The 11,930-nt window shown below is 46.5% G+C and overlaps 1 protein-coding gene across 14 annotated transcripts in view; it reads left to right on the forward strand.

The window, feature by feature from the left end:
• EIF4G3 (eukaryotic translation initiation factor 4 gamma 3) overlaps positions 1–11,930 on the forward strand; it is a 502,573-nt gene that overhangs the window by 218,534 nt on the left and 272,109 nt on the right. For all 14 annotated transcript variants that reach the window (XM_044996525.1, XM_044996530.1, XM_044996527.1 and 11 more), the window contains exon 4: positions 10,841–10,936. In XM_044996525.1, coding sequence (XP_044852460.1) covers positions 10,841–10,936 — 96 coding nt within the window. The remainder of the gene's footprint in view (positions 1–10,840; positions 10,937–11,930) is intronic.

Below are 11,930 nucleotides of genomic sequence, written 5' to 3' on the forward strand. Positions count from 1 at the left end.
TAGTCTGGACATACCCCCAGTGACAGACGATATGGAAGAAGCTAATGTACTCAATGCTTTTTTTGCCTCTGTCTTCATGAACAATGTCAGCCCTCAGACTACTGCACTGGGCAGCACAGTATGGGGAGGAGGTAACCTGCGCTCTGTGGAGAAAGAAGTGGTTCAGGACTGTTTAGAAAAGCTGGACATGCACAAGTCCATGGGTCGAGATCTAATGCTTCCGAGGGTGCTGAGGCAATTGGCGGATGTGATTTCAGAGCCATTGGCCATTATCTTTGAAAACTCTTGGCGATCGGGCGAGGTCCCAGATGACTGGAAAAAGGCTAATATAGTGCCCATCTTTAAAAAAGGGAAGGAGAAGGATCTGGGGAACTACAGGCCAGTCAGCCTCACCTCAGTCCCTGGAAAATTCATGGAGCAGGTCCTCAAGGAATCAATTTTGACACACTTAGAGGAGAGGAAAGTGACCAGGAACAGTTAGCATGTATTCAGCAAGGGCAAGTCGTGCCTGACCAACCTGATTGCCTTCTATGATGAGATAACTGGCTCTGTTGATGAGGGGAAAGTAATGGACGTGTTATTCCTTGACTTTAGCAAAGCTTTTGATATGGTCTCCCACAGTATTCTTGCTAGCAAGTTAAAGTAGTATGGGCTGGATGAATGGACTATAAGACAGATAGAAAGCTGGCTAGATCGTTGGGTTCAACGTGTAGTGATCAATGGTTCCATGTCTAGGTGGCAGCCAGTATCAAGCAGAGTGCCCCAAGAGTCAGTCCTGGGGTTGGTTTTGTTCAATATCTTCATTAATGATCTGGAGGATGGCATGGATTGCACTTTCAGCAAGTTTGCAGATGACACTAATCTGGGAGGAGTGGTAGATACGCTGGAGGGTAGGGATAGGATACAGAGGGACTTAGACAAATTAGAGGATTGAGTCAAAAGAAATATGATGAGGTTCAACAAGGACAAGTGCAGAGTCCTGCACTTAGGAAGGAAGAATCCCATGCACTGCTACAGACTAGGGACCGAGTGGCTAGGCAGCAGTTCTGCAGAAAAGGACCTAGGACAGTGTTACAGTGGACAAGAAGCTGGATATGAGTCAACAGTGTGCCCTTGTTGCCAAGAAGGCTAATGGCATTTTGGGCTGTATAAGTAGGAGCATTGCCAGCAGATCGAGGGATGTGATCATTCCATTCTGTTCAGCATTGGTGAGGCCTCATCTGGAGTACTGTGTCCAGTTTTGGGCTCCGCACTACAAGAAGGATGTGGAAAAATTGGAAAGAGTCCAGCGGAGGGCAACAAAAATGATTAGGTGGCTGGAGCACATGATTTATGAGGAGAGGCTGAGGGAGCTGGGATTGTATAGTCTGCAGAAGAGAAGAATGAGTAGCTGCTTTCAACTACCTGAAAGGGGGTTCCAGAGAGGATGGATCTAGACTGTTCTCAGTGGTACCAGATGATAGAACAAGGAGTAATGGTCTCAAGTTGCAGTGGAGGAGGTTTAGGTTGGATATTGGGAAAAACTTTTTCACGAGGAGGGTGGTGAAGCCCTGGAATGGGTTACCTAGGGAGGTGGTGGAATCTCCTTCCACAGAGGTTTTTAAGATCAGGGTTGACAAAGCCCTGGCTGGGATGATTTAGTTGGGTTTGGTCCTGCTTTGAGCAGGGGGTTGGACTAGATAACCTCCTGAGGTGCCTTCTAACCATGATATTCTATGGTTCTGTGATCAACCTCTGGGCAGTCAGGAATGCCTGCACCCATTTCCTCCCACTGATCAAAGGAACACACACGAATCCTAACAGACAACATAGCATGTTTGCATTATATAAATCGACAGGAAGGAGCAAGGTCACCCTGCCTTCTGCACAGAAGCACTAAAGTTATGAAACTGATGTATCTCTCACAACATTACACTATCAGTGGCCTACCTGCTGGGCACAAAAAACTTGGTAGAGGACAGTCTTAGTTGCAAATTCCCACATGACCCAACAGTATTTCATGACCGATTCGGATGATGGGGGATACTGACCTGGTTGCTACTAACCTGAATAAGAAATGTCCATTCTACTGTTCCAGAGCAGGGATGGGGCAATATTCCCTGGATGATGCTCTCCTCCTTCCCTGGGACAGAGCCCTTCTCTGTGCCTTTCCTCCGTTTCCGCTATTAAAAATAAAAAGAGAAGGAGCACTCATCATACTGATCTCACTTGGCCAAGACTGACTTGGTACCCTTACCTGTTACAACTCGTGAAGTGCCCACCAATCTCTCTTCAATCCACTCCATACCTCCTCTCGCAGAATGAAGGCTGCATTCTCCATCCCAATCGGGGGATTCTGCACCTCAAGAGTTGGCTCCTTCATGGTTCCAACAGATAGAAAGCTCCTGCTCAAAGGAGGTACAAAAGTGGTCCAGGTTTTAGGCTTGGTGTAAATCTGAACAAATTAGTCTGACATCCGCTACTCTTCCAAAGATCCTAGAGTATGTACTAACTCTTTAAAGATCGGGACTGTCTCTCAGTTCACTCAGGGTCCACCTAGTGGCTATAGCAGCCTTCCACCAACATGTAGAGGGTGCTCTTACACCCAACTACAAAACAACTCATCAGGGGAGTAAGCTTTTTCCCACAACCCCGACATCCCACCCCTACATGGGATCTAAACCTGGTGCTGAAAAGCCTGACTAGACCTCCTTTTGAACCAGTTGCAACCTGTTCATTTACATACCTGTCAATAAAACCAGCCTTCCTGGTGGCAATCACCTCGGCTAGGACAATAGGGGAAATAGCTACTCTGATGACACATTCTCCCCTACACAGTATTCTTGTGGGACAAGGTCACACTCAGGCCACACCCAAATTCACCCCTAAGGTGACTTCCCCGTTTCACATGAACCAACTGATCCACCTTCTGTCTTTTTACCCCAAGCCTCACCATGATAACAGCGAGGCTATACGACACACGTTAGATGTCAGGAGAGCCCCCATGCCTTTTACCTGGAGAGGGCGAGGAAGTCTCCTAAGCTAAGCTTTTCCTTTCTGTTGTGGAGAGATCCAGGGGCCCAGCAATATCAGCCCAGAGACTCTCCAAGTGTGTCTTGAACTGCATTGGACAATGTTATCAGATTTGCAATATTACGCCTCCAGATGGTATTCTCACACACTCCATGAGATCGATCTTCTCATCTGTTGCTTTCCTCAAGAATGTCCCTATCTCAGAAATCTATAGAGCAGTGACGTGGTCATCAGTCCATACCTTCACAGAACTCTATGCAATTACTGGGGACTCCACCGCCGATGCCATCTTTGGCTCCACAGTAGTGTCATCTGTAACTGACCCAACTGCAAAGCTCCAGCCCTCCAGTAGGATATTGCTCGGGAGTCACGTACAGTGCAGCACTGATAGGGACACTACTCGAAGAAGAGGAAGTTACTCACCTTATGCAGTAACAATGGTTCTTCGAGATGTGTGTCCCTATGCGTGTTCTGTAACCCACCCTCCTCTCCTCTGGAGTTCTTGTCAATGACTCTCTGGTGGAGAAGGAACTGAGGGTAGTTAGCCCATGGATGTTGTTTAGCCTTGTGACAAGTATGAGGAGAGACAGCATGTGTGTGGGCCTCACGGACACTGCTACCAAAGTTTTCTGATCAGCAGCACTGGGATGCAAGCACGTCTACAGTGGAGCATCCATCGAGGTACACATCTCGAAGAGCCATAATTATTGCACAGGGTGAGTAACTTCCTCTTTTCTGCATATCCTGTCAAGTAAAAGCCAAGGTTGGTATTAGGGGGTAGCAAGCAGAGCAATTGCCCACTGCCCAATGCCACAGGGGCCCCCACAAAACTAAGTTGCTCAGGCTTCAGCTTCAGCCCTGGGTGGCAGGGCTTGTGCTTTGGCTTTCTGCCCTGAGCCCCAGTAAGTCTAATGCTGAAGGTTGATTTTTCTTCTTTGGTGCTTCAGATTCTGTAGTTTCTGAATCAGAGAGTTGCTCTTTTAAGACTTCTGAAAGCATGCTCCACGCTTTGTCCCTCTCATATTTTGGAAGGTACTTCACATTCTTAAACCTTGGGTCGAGTGCTGTAGCTATCTTTAGAAATCTCACATTGGTACCTTCTTTGCATTTTGTCAAATCTCCTGTGAAAGTGTTCTTAAAATGAACAACATGTGTTGGGTCATTAGCTGAGATTGCTGTAACATGAAATATATGGCAGGATATGGGTAGAGCAGGGGACATACAATTCTCCCCTAAGGACTTCAGTCACAAATTTAATTAACGCATTATTTTTTTAAGGAGCGTCATCAGCGTAGAAGTATGTCCTCTGGAATGGTGGCCGAAGCATGAAGGGGCATACGCAGGGCCGGTGCAACCCATCAGGCGACCTAGGCAGTCGCCTAGGGCACTAGCATTTGGGGGGCGGCATTTCGGGTCCTTCGGCAGCGACCGCGGTGGCCGGATCTTCGGCCGCCCGGGTTGTCATCGGCATTTAGGCGGAGGGACCTGGGGCAGGGGGGCGCGGGGAGGGCCTCCTGCAGCAAGTAGGGAGGGGGCGCGGCACGCAGGGGAACTCCTCCCTGCCCCAGCTCACCTCTGCTCCACCTCCTCCCCTGAGCATGCCGCTCCGCTATGCTTCTTTCCCTCCCAGGCTTGTGGCGTCAAACCGCTGATTGGCGCCACAAGCCTGGGAGGCGGGAGAAATGGAGTGGCAACGGTGTGCTCGGGGTGGAGGTGGACCAGAGGTGAGCTGGGGCGGGGAGCTGCCGCACGGCTCCCCAGGCCGCGGGGAGCTGCCATGGGGGGGGCGCCTCAGGGCAGAGGAGGGGAGCTGCCGCGGGGGGGCGCCTTAGGGCGGAGGGGGGCGGAGAGCTGCCACAGGGCTCGGGGGTGGGGGGCACAAGGTGGAAGTTTCGCCTAGGGCGGGAAACATCCTTGCACCTGCCCTGGGCATACGAATGTTTAGCATATCTGGCACATAAATACTTTGCAATGCTGGCTACACAAATGCCATGGAAATGCCTGTTCTCACTTCCTGGTGACATTGGAAATAAGAAGAGGACAGTATTATCTCTTGTAAATGTAAACAAACTTGTTTCTCTTAGCAATTGTCTGATCATGAAGTAGGACTGAGCGGATTTGTAGGCTCTGAAGTTTTACATTGTTTTGTTTTTAAGTGCAGTTATGTGACAAAAAAAATCTATATTTATTTTTAAGTTGCACTTTCACGACAAACAGATTGCACTACAGTACTTGTATGAGGTGAATTGGAAAATACTGTTCCTTTTGTTTATCATTTTTACAGTACAAATATTTGTAACAAATGAATATACATTTTGATTTCAGTTACAACACAGAATACAGCCCTAAAAATACTATTGTTTTGTTTTCTACAGAGCAAATATTTGTAATAAAAATAAATATAAAGTAAGCACTGTATTCTGTGTTGTAATTTAAGTCAGTATATTTGAAAATGTAGAAAACATCCCAAAATATTTAAATGGTATTCTATTTTTAACAGCATCAGTAATCATGATTAATTTTTTTAATTGCTTGATAGCCCTACCTTCCTAGCAAAAGTGGAAGCCTCAAAAATTATTCAAAGACAAATGGGAGAGTATGGTGACACAGAGAGATTAGAGCAAGTAGGGTGAGAATTGCAAAAGGAAGACCAGATCTGAGATGTAGGCAGTGGCTACATGGTGAAGAGTTTGGAAGGAAAGGACAAAAGTTTGAATTTAACGTGGAATGCATTGGAGGACCAGCAAAGTGACTTAAAGTTCATTTTGACCATAGGGAAATTTACTAAACAATTCCCTCCATGTTTATCATCAGTTTTATTAGTTCATCAGACACAGACTGCACACCATTAAACCCATTTTATTTTGTAAGGGACTATGTTATGTCGCGGGGGGTGGGTGGGGGTGGTAGAATATTCACATCCCTGTGCAACATACATTTTGCTGACATAGGCTATAATGTAGACATAGCCTTAGTCTGATCATTTAAATCTGTTGTTCAGATGCACTGAGCAGTGGTTGAGGGCTAGTGCCCCTCAACCCATCCTTCAGGCATCACAGTAGGGATTGAAGCAGACTTTTCTTTATTGCTTTTGTCGACCTACTCATGAATTTCAATATTTAGAATGTTGAATATAGAGACCAAAAGTGGCTCCTTTAGAATTGCTGCAGCTTGCACCATGAATTCACAGTAATTCCACATGCCAAAAAATACTACTTAAGTTTTTAGGCACTTCACAAATATTATTTTTTTTCATGTGCCCATTAAAACACACACGATAGATATTTTCAAAATTTTACAAAACAGTAATTGTCTGTACTTCGCTCCTTACTTATATTCTGATTCATTCCCTTTGAAATCTTCAGCTGAAGATGGATCATAGTGAGCCTTAAACTTAAACAGAGTCAGCCATTGGTGCCCTCCATAATGGTACCTTGTGATACTATCTCTACCTTCAGGAAATATCAAAAATATTGGAGATTTTAAAACAGATTGTCGTGTTTGTGTTCTTGAATGTGCTTTACAGTGCCCCAGATGCCATGCCAGAGAGGCCATTTTAGAAATAATGTTACTATGGTAGACCGTGAAGTTGGCCCAGTGTGGGATGGTGGTACTGAAGAGCTAAATATTATGATGTTAAAAATTGAGCTGTTAGAGAGAAACAAATAAGCAACCCAATCCTCACAGAAATGCAAAGAGAGCATTTCTTTTGAAGGCTGGGCAGCTTGGGATAGGTATCCTCTTATTTCTAAGACCCTGATTCAAAATGGACTTTGATTAGTAGTGAATGAAAGTTGTTACCATATGATTGCTGTTTGGTGGCCTGTGTGAAATGATTTGGTGACCTCTGGTCATATCACAAATCACCATCGCAACTGAAACTATTTGCTGGTGACCCTGAGAGGGTTGATCATAGTTGAGGTACTTTAGCAGGGCATGCGGGGGCAACTTTGCATTATTACTGTGTATGCTCTAGGCAGTGTTTCTCAGCCTTTTGAAATTGGCAATCCCTTATTCAAAGTAAAAAATTCTCTACCCTCTTACATTTACTAAAAAAGTAAATGTGAAAAGAATAAAAAAATCCAGTAACAGCAATAAGCCTATATGATGTATTTGTGTGTGTTTAGAGAAGCTGATGGAGAATACTTGATCTTTTTTGAGTGTGTGAGGAATAGGGTAGCGAAATTTTCTTTGCTTTAGATAGTAATAAAATTTTTGATGCCTCATGACCCCTAATTCCCTTGTGTGATTCACCCTTCGTTGCAACACACTAGTTGTGAAACACTGCTCTAAGAGTTTCTGTGATTCAAGAGGACTTAGGTCATCTGTGCTCTTAATTCAATGTTTTCATCAGCATTGTAATGAATGCAGGTTGTTGTTTTTTAATTAACAGATTTGCACCACCGTTTATTAAGGAATTTAAAACTGAGAAAAGAAGAAAAACTGCTTTGATAATAGTAAGGCTGATAATTATCTATCAGTGGCAGTGCTGCAGTTGGGCAGTGTCATCATTAAATGGCTTAAAATATAATACATCTATTAAGGAATGAGGGATGGAGAATAAATTACATGATAAAATAAAGCTTTTTTAATTTAGGTTTTTAAGTAGAATGTTCTGAAATTCCTAGTGTAAAAAATCTACAATTGTCATAACTGTACTACTCCAAGTTACTCTTACTTTTGGAATAAGTACCATTGGGCATATTCTCTGCTGGTGTAACTTTATATCAGCAGCGGGTCTGCCCCCATATGCCTATAACAGTTTTAGGCCATTTTGATATGTTCTGAACACTTTATAAGGACAGATTTCAGAGTAGCAGCTGTGTTAGTCTGTATCTGCACATCACACAACCACACAACAAAAACACTAACCCAGGAACCTATCCTTGCAACAAAGCCCGTTGCCAACTCTGTCCACATATCTGTTCAGGAGATACCATCATAGGACCTAATCACATCAGCCATGCGATCAGGGGCTCATTCACCTTCACATCTACCAATGTGATATATGCCATCATGTGCCAGCAATGCCACTCTGCCATGCACATTGGCCAAACCAGACAGTCTCTGTGTAAAAGAATAAATGGACACAAATCAGACGTCAAGAATTATAACATTCAAAAACCAGTTGGAGAACACTTCAATCTCCCTGGTCACTAGATTACAGACCTAAAAGTTGCAATATTACAACAAAAAAACTTCAAAAACAGACTTCAGCGAGAGACTGCTGGATTGGAATTAATTTGCAAATTGGACACCATCAAACTAGGCTTGAATAAAGACTGGGAGTGGATGGGCCATTACACAAAGTAAAACTATTTCCCCATACTTATCCCCCCCCCCCCCCCCCCCAAGTTCTTTACATCTCCTTGTCAATTGCTGGAAATGGGCCATTTTCATTACCACTACAAACAGTTCTTTTTCTCTTCTGCTGATAATAGCTCACCTTAACTGATCACTCTCCTTATAGTGTATATGGTAACTCCCATTGCTTCATGTTCTCTGTGTGTATATATATATATATATCTTCCTACTGTATTTTCCACTACATGCATCCAATGAAGTTGGGCTGTAGCCCACGAAAACTTATGCTCAAATAAATTTGTTAGTCTCTAAGGTGCCACAAGTACTCCTGATTTTTATAAGGATAGTGACTTATACCACACCTCTACCCCGACATAACGCGACCCGATATAAGGCGGGTTCGCATACAAGGCGGTAAAGCTCTGACACTCTGCTCTGAGCAGCATGTTAAGGGTGCTGGGCCAGACTGGGACTGAGGGTTGGATAAGGGGCAGAGGGTCTCGGGGGCAGTCAGGGGCTCCCCCTCTCCCCCCAGGGTCTGGGAGGCAGGAGCTGTGGGGGGCACTTTTGGAGCCCCACAGTCCCAGAGGGGGGGCCGGGAGCAGCCCACTCTGCTTCCCTTGCCCTGTCCCCAGCCGTGTCGCTCAGGGGAGGGGATCCCCCCGCACTCACTGGCAGCAGCGGAAGCGGAGCAACGGAGCCCGAGCCTGCTTCACTCTGCTAACTCCCAGCCATGGCGCTTCCCGCCGCAGGTGAGTATGGGGGGCCATCCTTTCCCCAACCTCCCTGCACTCACCTGCGGCGGGAAGCAGAGCGCCGCGGCTGGGAGTTAGCAGAGTGGAGCAGGCTGGGGCTGCGTCGCTCCGCTTCCCGCCGCAGGTGAGTGCAGGACCTCCCCGCCCCCCCCCCCCCCCAGCGACATGGCTGGGGCCTGGGCAAGGAAAGTGGAGCAGGCTGGGGCCGTATTGCTCCGCTTCCCACCGCCGGTGAATGCGGGGTGGGGTGTCCTTTCCCCAACCTCCACGCATTCACCGGCGGCGGCAGCCCTGCCCCAGCCAGCTCCACTGCCAGCTCCTAGTCGTAGCACTCTGCTTCCCGCCGCAGGTGAGTGCAGGACCTTTCCCCAGCCCTCCCCCCCAGCAACACGGCTGGGGCTGGGGCAAGAAAAGTGGAGCAGGCTGGGGCTGCGTCGCTCTGCTTCCCGCCGCCGGTGAGTGTGTGAGGGGGTGTCCTTTCCCCAATCTCCCAACACTCACCGGCGGCGGGAAGCGGAGTGGCGGAGTGGAGCGGGCTAGGGCCGGGCTGCTCCACTTCCCGCTGCTGCTGGTGAGAGCCTGTCAAGGGGTGGGGGCTGTGGCTAGGGGGCGGAGCAGTCAGGGGACAGGGAGCAGGGGGGGTGGGGTCCTGGGGGTGATTAGGGATGGGGGTCTCTGGAGGGGACAGTCAGGGAACAAGGAACAGGGAGAGCCAAAGCAAGTTTGATATAATGCGGTCTCACCTATAATGCGGTGAGATTTTTTGTCTTCTGAGGACCGCATTATATTGGGGTAGAGGTGTAGTTGCATGCTACTTAATTTTTTGTCATCTGTCTTATTTTGGAGCATTTGTCAGCAGCACATCGTTATTCTAAGTTTTCTCAGAAATTTATAGAGAATTGTATTAAAATCAGTGTGTGGACCAGAGGATTCAAACAATGCAGAGCTTTTAAATTGATAAACACTATTCATAATGATTAAGGCTACAGTTTTGCCATGGAGGTTGTGGAAGTCACAGAATCCAGGACTTCCAAAGACCTCCGTGACTTCAGCAACCTGGCTGCCATGGCTAGGCAGGGAGACCCCCGCAGCTCCCTGGCCGCGGCAGTGGCAGGGAGATCCCTGCAGCTACCTAGCTGTGGGAGGAGGATCTCCACAGCTGTCTGCTGCAGTGAGGCAGGGGGATCCCCACAGCCCCCAGCCGCCATGGGTGGGGGGGGGCAGGAGGATCCCCGCAGTTCTTCTCTGTGGCGGTGGCAGGGGAGATCCCTGCAGCTCCCCGCCACGGAGAAGGGGCAGAGGGACTCTGCAGCTCCCCACCACCATGGGGGGCAGAGGGACCCTGGAGCTCTGAGCTCCCACAGGTGGTGGGGGCCCTGGAGCTCCCAACCACCCCGCAGCTGCCCAGCCCCTTCCCATTTTATCATGGATATTTTTAGTAAAAGTCACGGACGTGTCATGGGCAATAAAGAAAAATTCATTGAAACCTGTGAGCTGTCCCTGACTTCTACTAAAAATATCCATGACAAAATCTTAGCCCTAATCATGGTCTCCTCTGCTGAGGTTTTTTAAGAAAATGAATGTGGTGTTTTGTGCACCATATGAATAAATTGATAGGCATTTCATCTCAACAGAAGAGGAATCTGTCTATTTTAACTACCTTGTCTCAACAGTAATCACCAGTTCATCTGATGGTGTGTTTTGGTGCCTTTAATTTCTCTCTGAATAAATTATTTGGTATATTAACATTTTTGTCTGTTCTTTGCCAGGCCCCTTACCCCTCAGGGCAGAATGCAGCTCCAGCCACATTGGTGTACCCCCAAACTCCTCAAACAATGAACACACAGCCTCAGACCCGCTCTCCGGTAAGGGAGCACTTGTTTGCTCTAGTTTCTGTTCTTTCTCTCTCATTTGTGTGTCTCTCCGTGTGTATAGTAGCATTTCTCTGGAAAGTGTTTTATTGACTTCTAGAAGCAATTTCCAAACAGCAAATCTTTATTGCATTTTTAAACCCTTTTGTGTTAGGAGAAGTTTCTTTTAAGGTAGCTTATGTGAAAGGAAAGCGATGGAGAGATTCTCAACTACTTCCCAATGGCATGATTTATTTTTAGTGTATTCTCACTCAGGTTCACCTCATTTTAGAAATTACCGGTAGATTCATTATCAGTGTCTTTCTCTTTGCTTCATTTTTTTTTCTTTATAGAAACATTTGATAAAATGTTAGAACAAAGATCAGTAAATGAAATTAAGTCTCCAAAGTAGCACTCTCAGTCTGCAGTGGCTCAGGGAACATTGCCTGAATCATTTCCACTGGATCAGTTCAAACTCTTTAATATATCACTATGTATGTGTACCTGCAGCTTTATATAGAGTTTTATGAATCTCAGAATCTTTTTGTGGTAAGGCCTTTGGATCAAACTTTGGATTCTATCATCCTCTTTTTATGCATATTTTAATACTGTTCTCCTATTTTAGGCCTCTGACTCCCTGAAACGAGCCTCATGTTGGGAAATCTATGTTTGTAGTACAATACCATCTGATACTAGGAGGCCCTCCTGCAGCCTCAATGCTTATCCCTACTTTTGGAGGCAGAGTAGATCACCTCCGCTATACCTGAAGCCTCAGCTAGCCTAGGGAGCTGCAGTCCCTCTGTCCCTTGCAGATCCACATCTCCTGTGTCATAACATTTTGGGTTACCGCTAAAGTTGCTGCACCATCTCCAGCACTCTTCCTTTTTTAGAGTAGAATGCTGCTGAAGGGTGGCAACTGAAAGTCTTCAAGACAGCAGTCTTTAATCAGGTATAATACAGGGCAAGTGTCCCCCTTTTCCCTCCTCTCTCCTCCCCTTGTGCCTTAACC

Source organism: Mauremys mutica, chromosome 21 (genome assembly GCF_020497125.1).
Source record: "Mauremys mutica isolate MM-2020 ecotype Southern chromosome 21, ASM2049712v1, whole genome shotgun sequence".
Taxonomy (NCBI): domain Eukaryota; kingdom Metazoa; phylum Chordata; order Testudines; family Geoemydidae; genus Mauremys; species Mauremys mutica.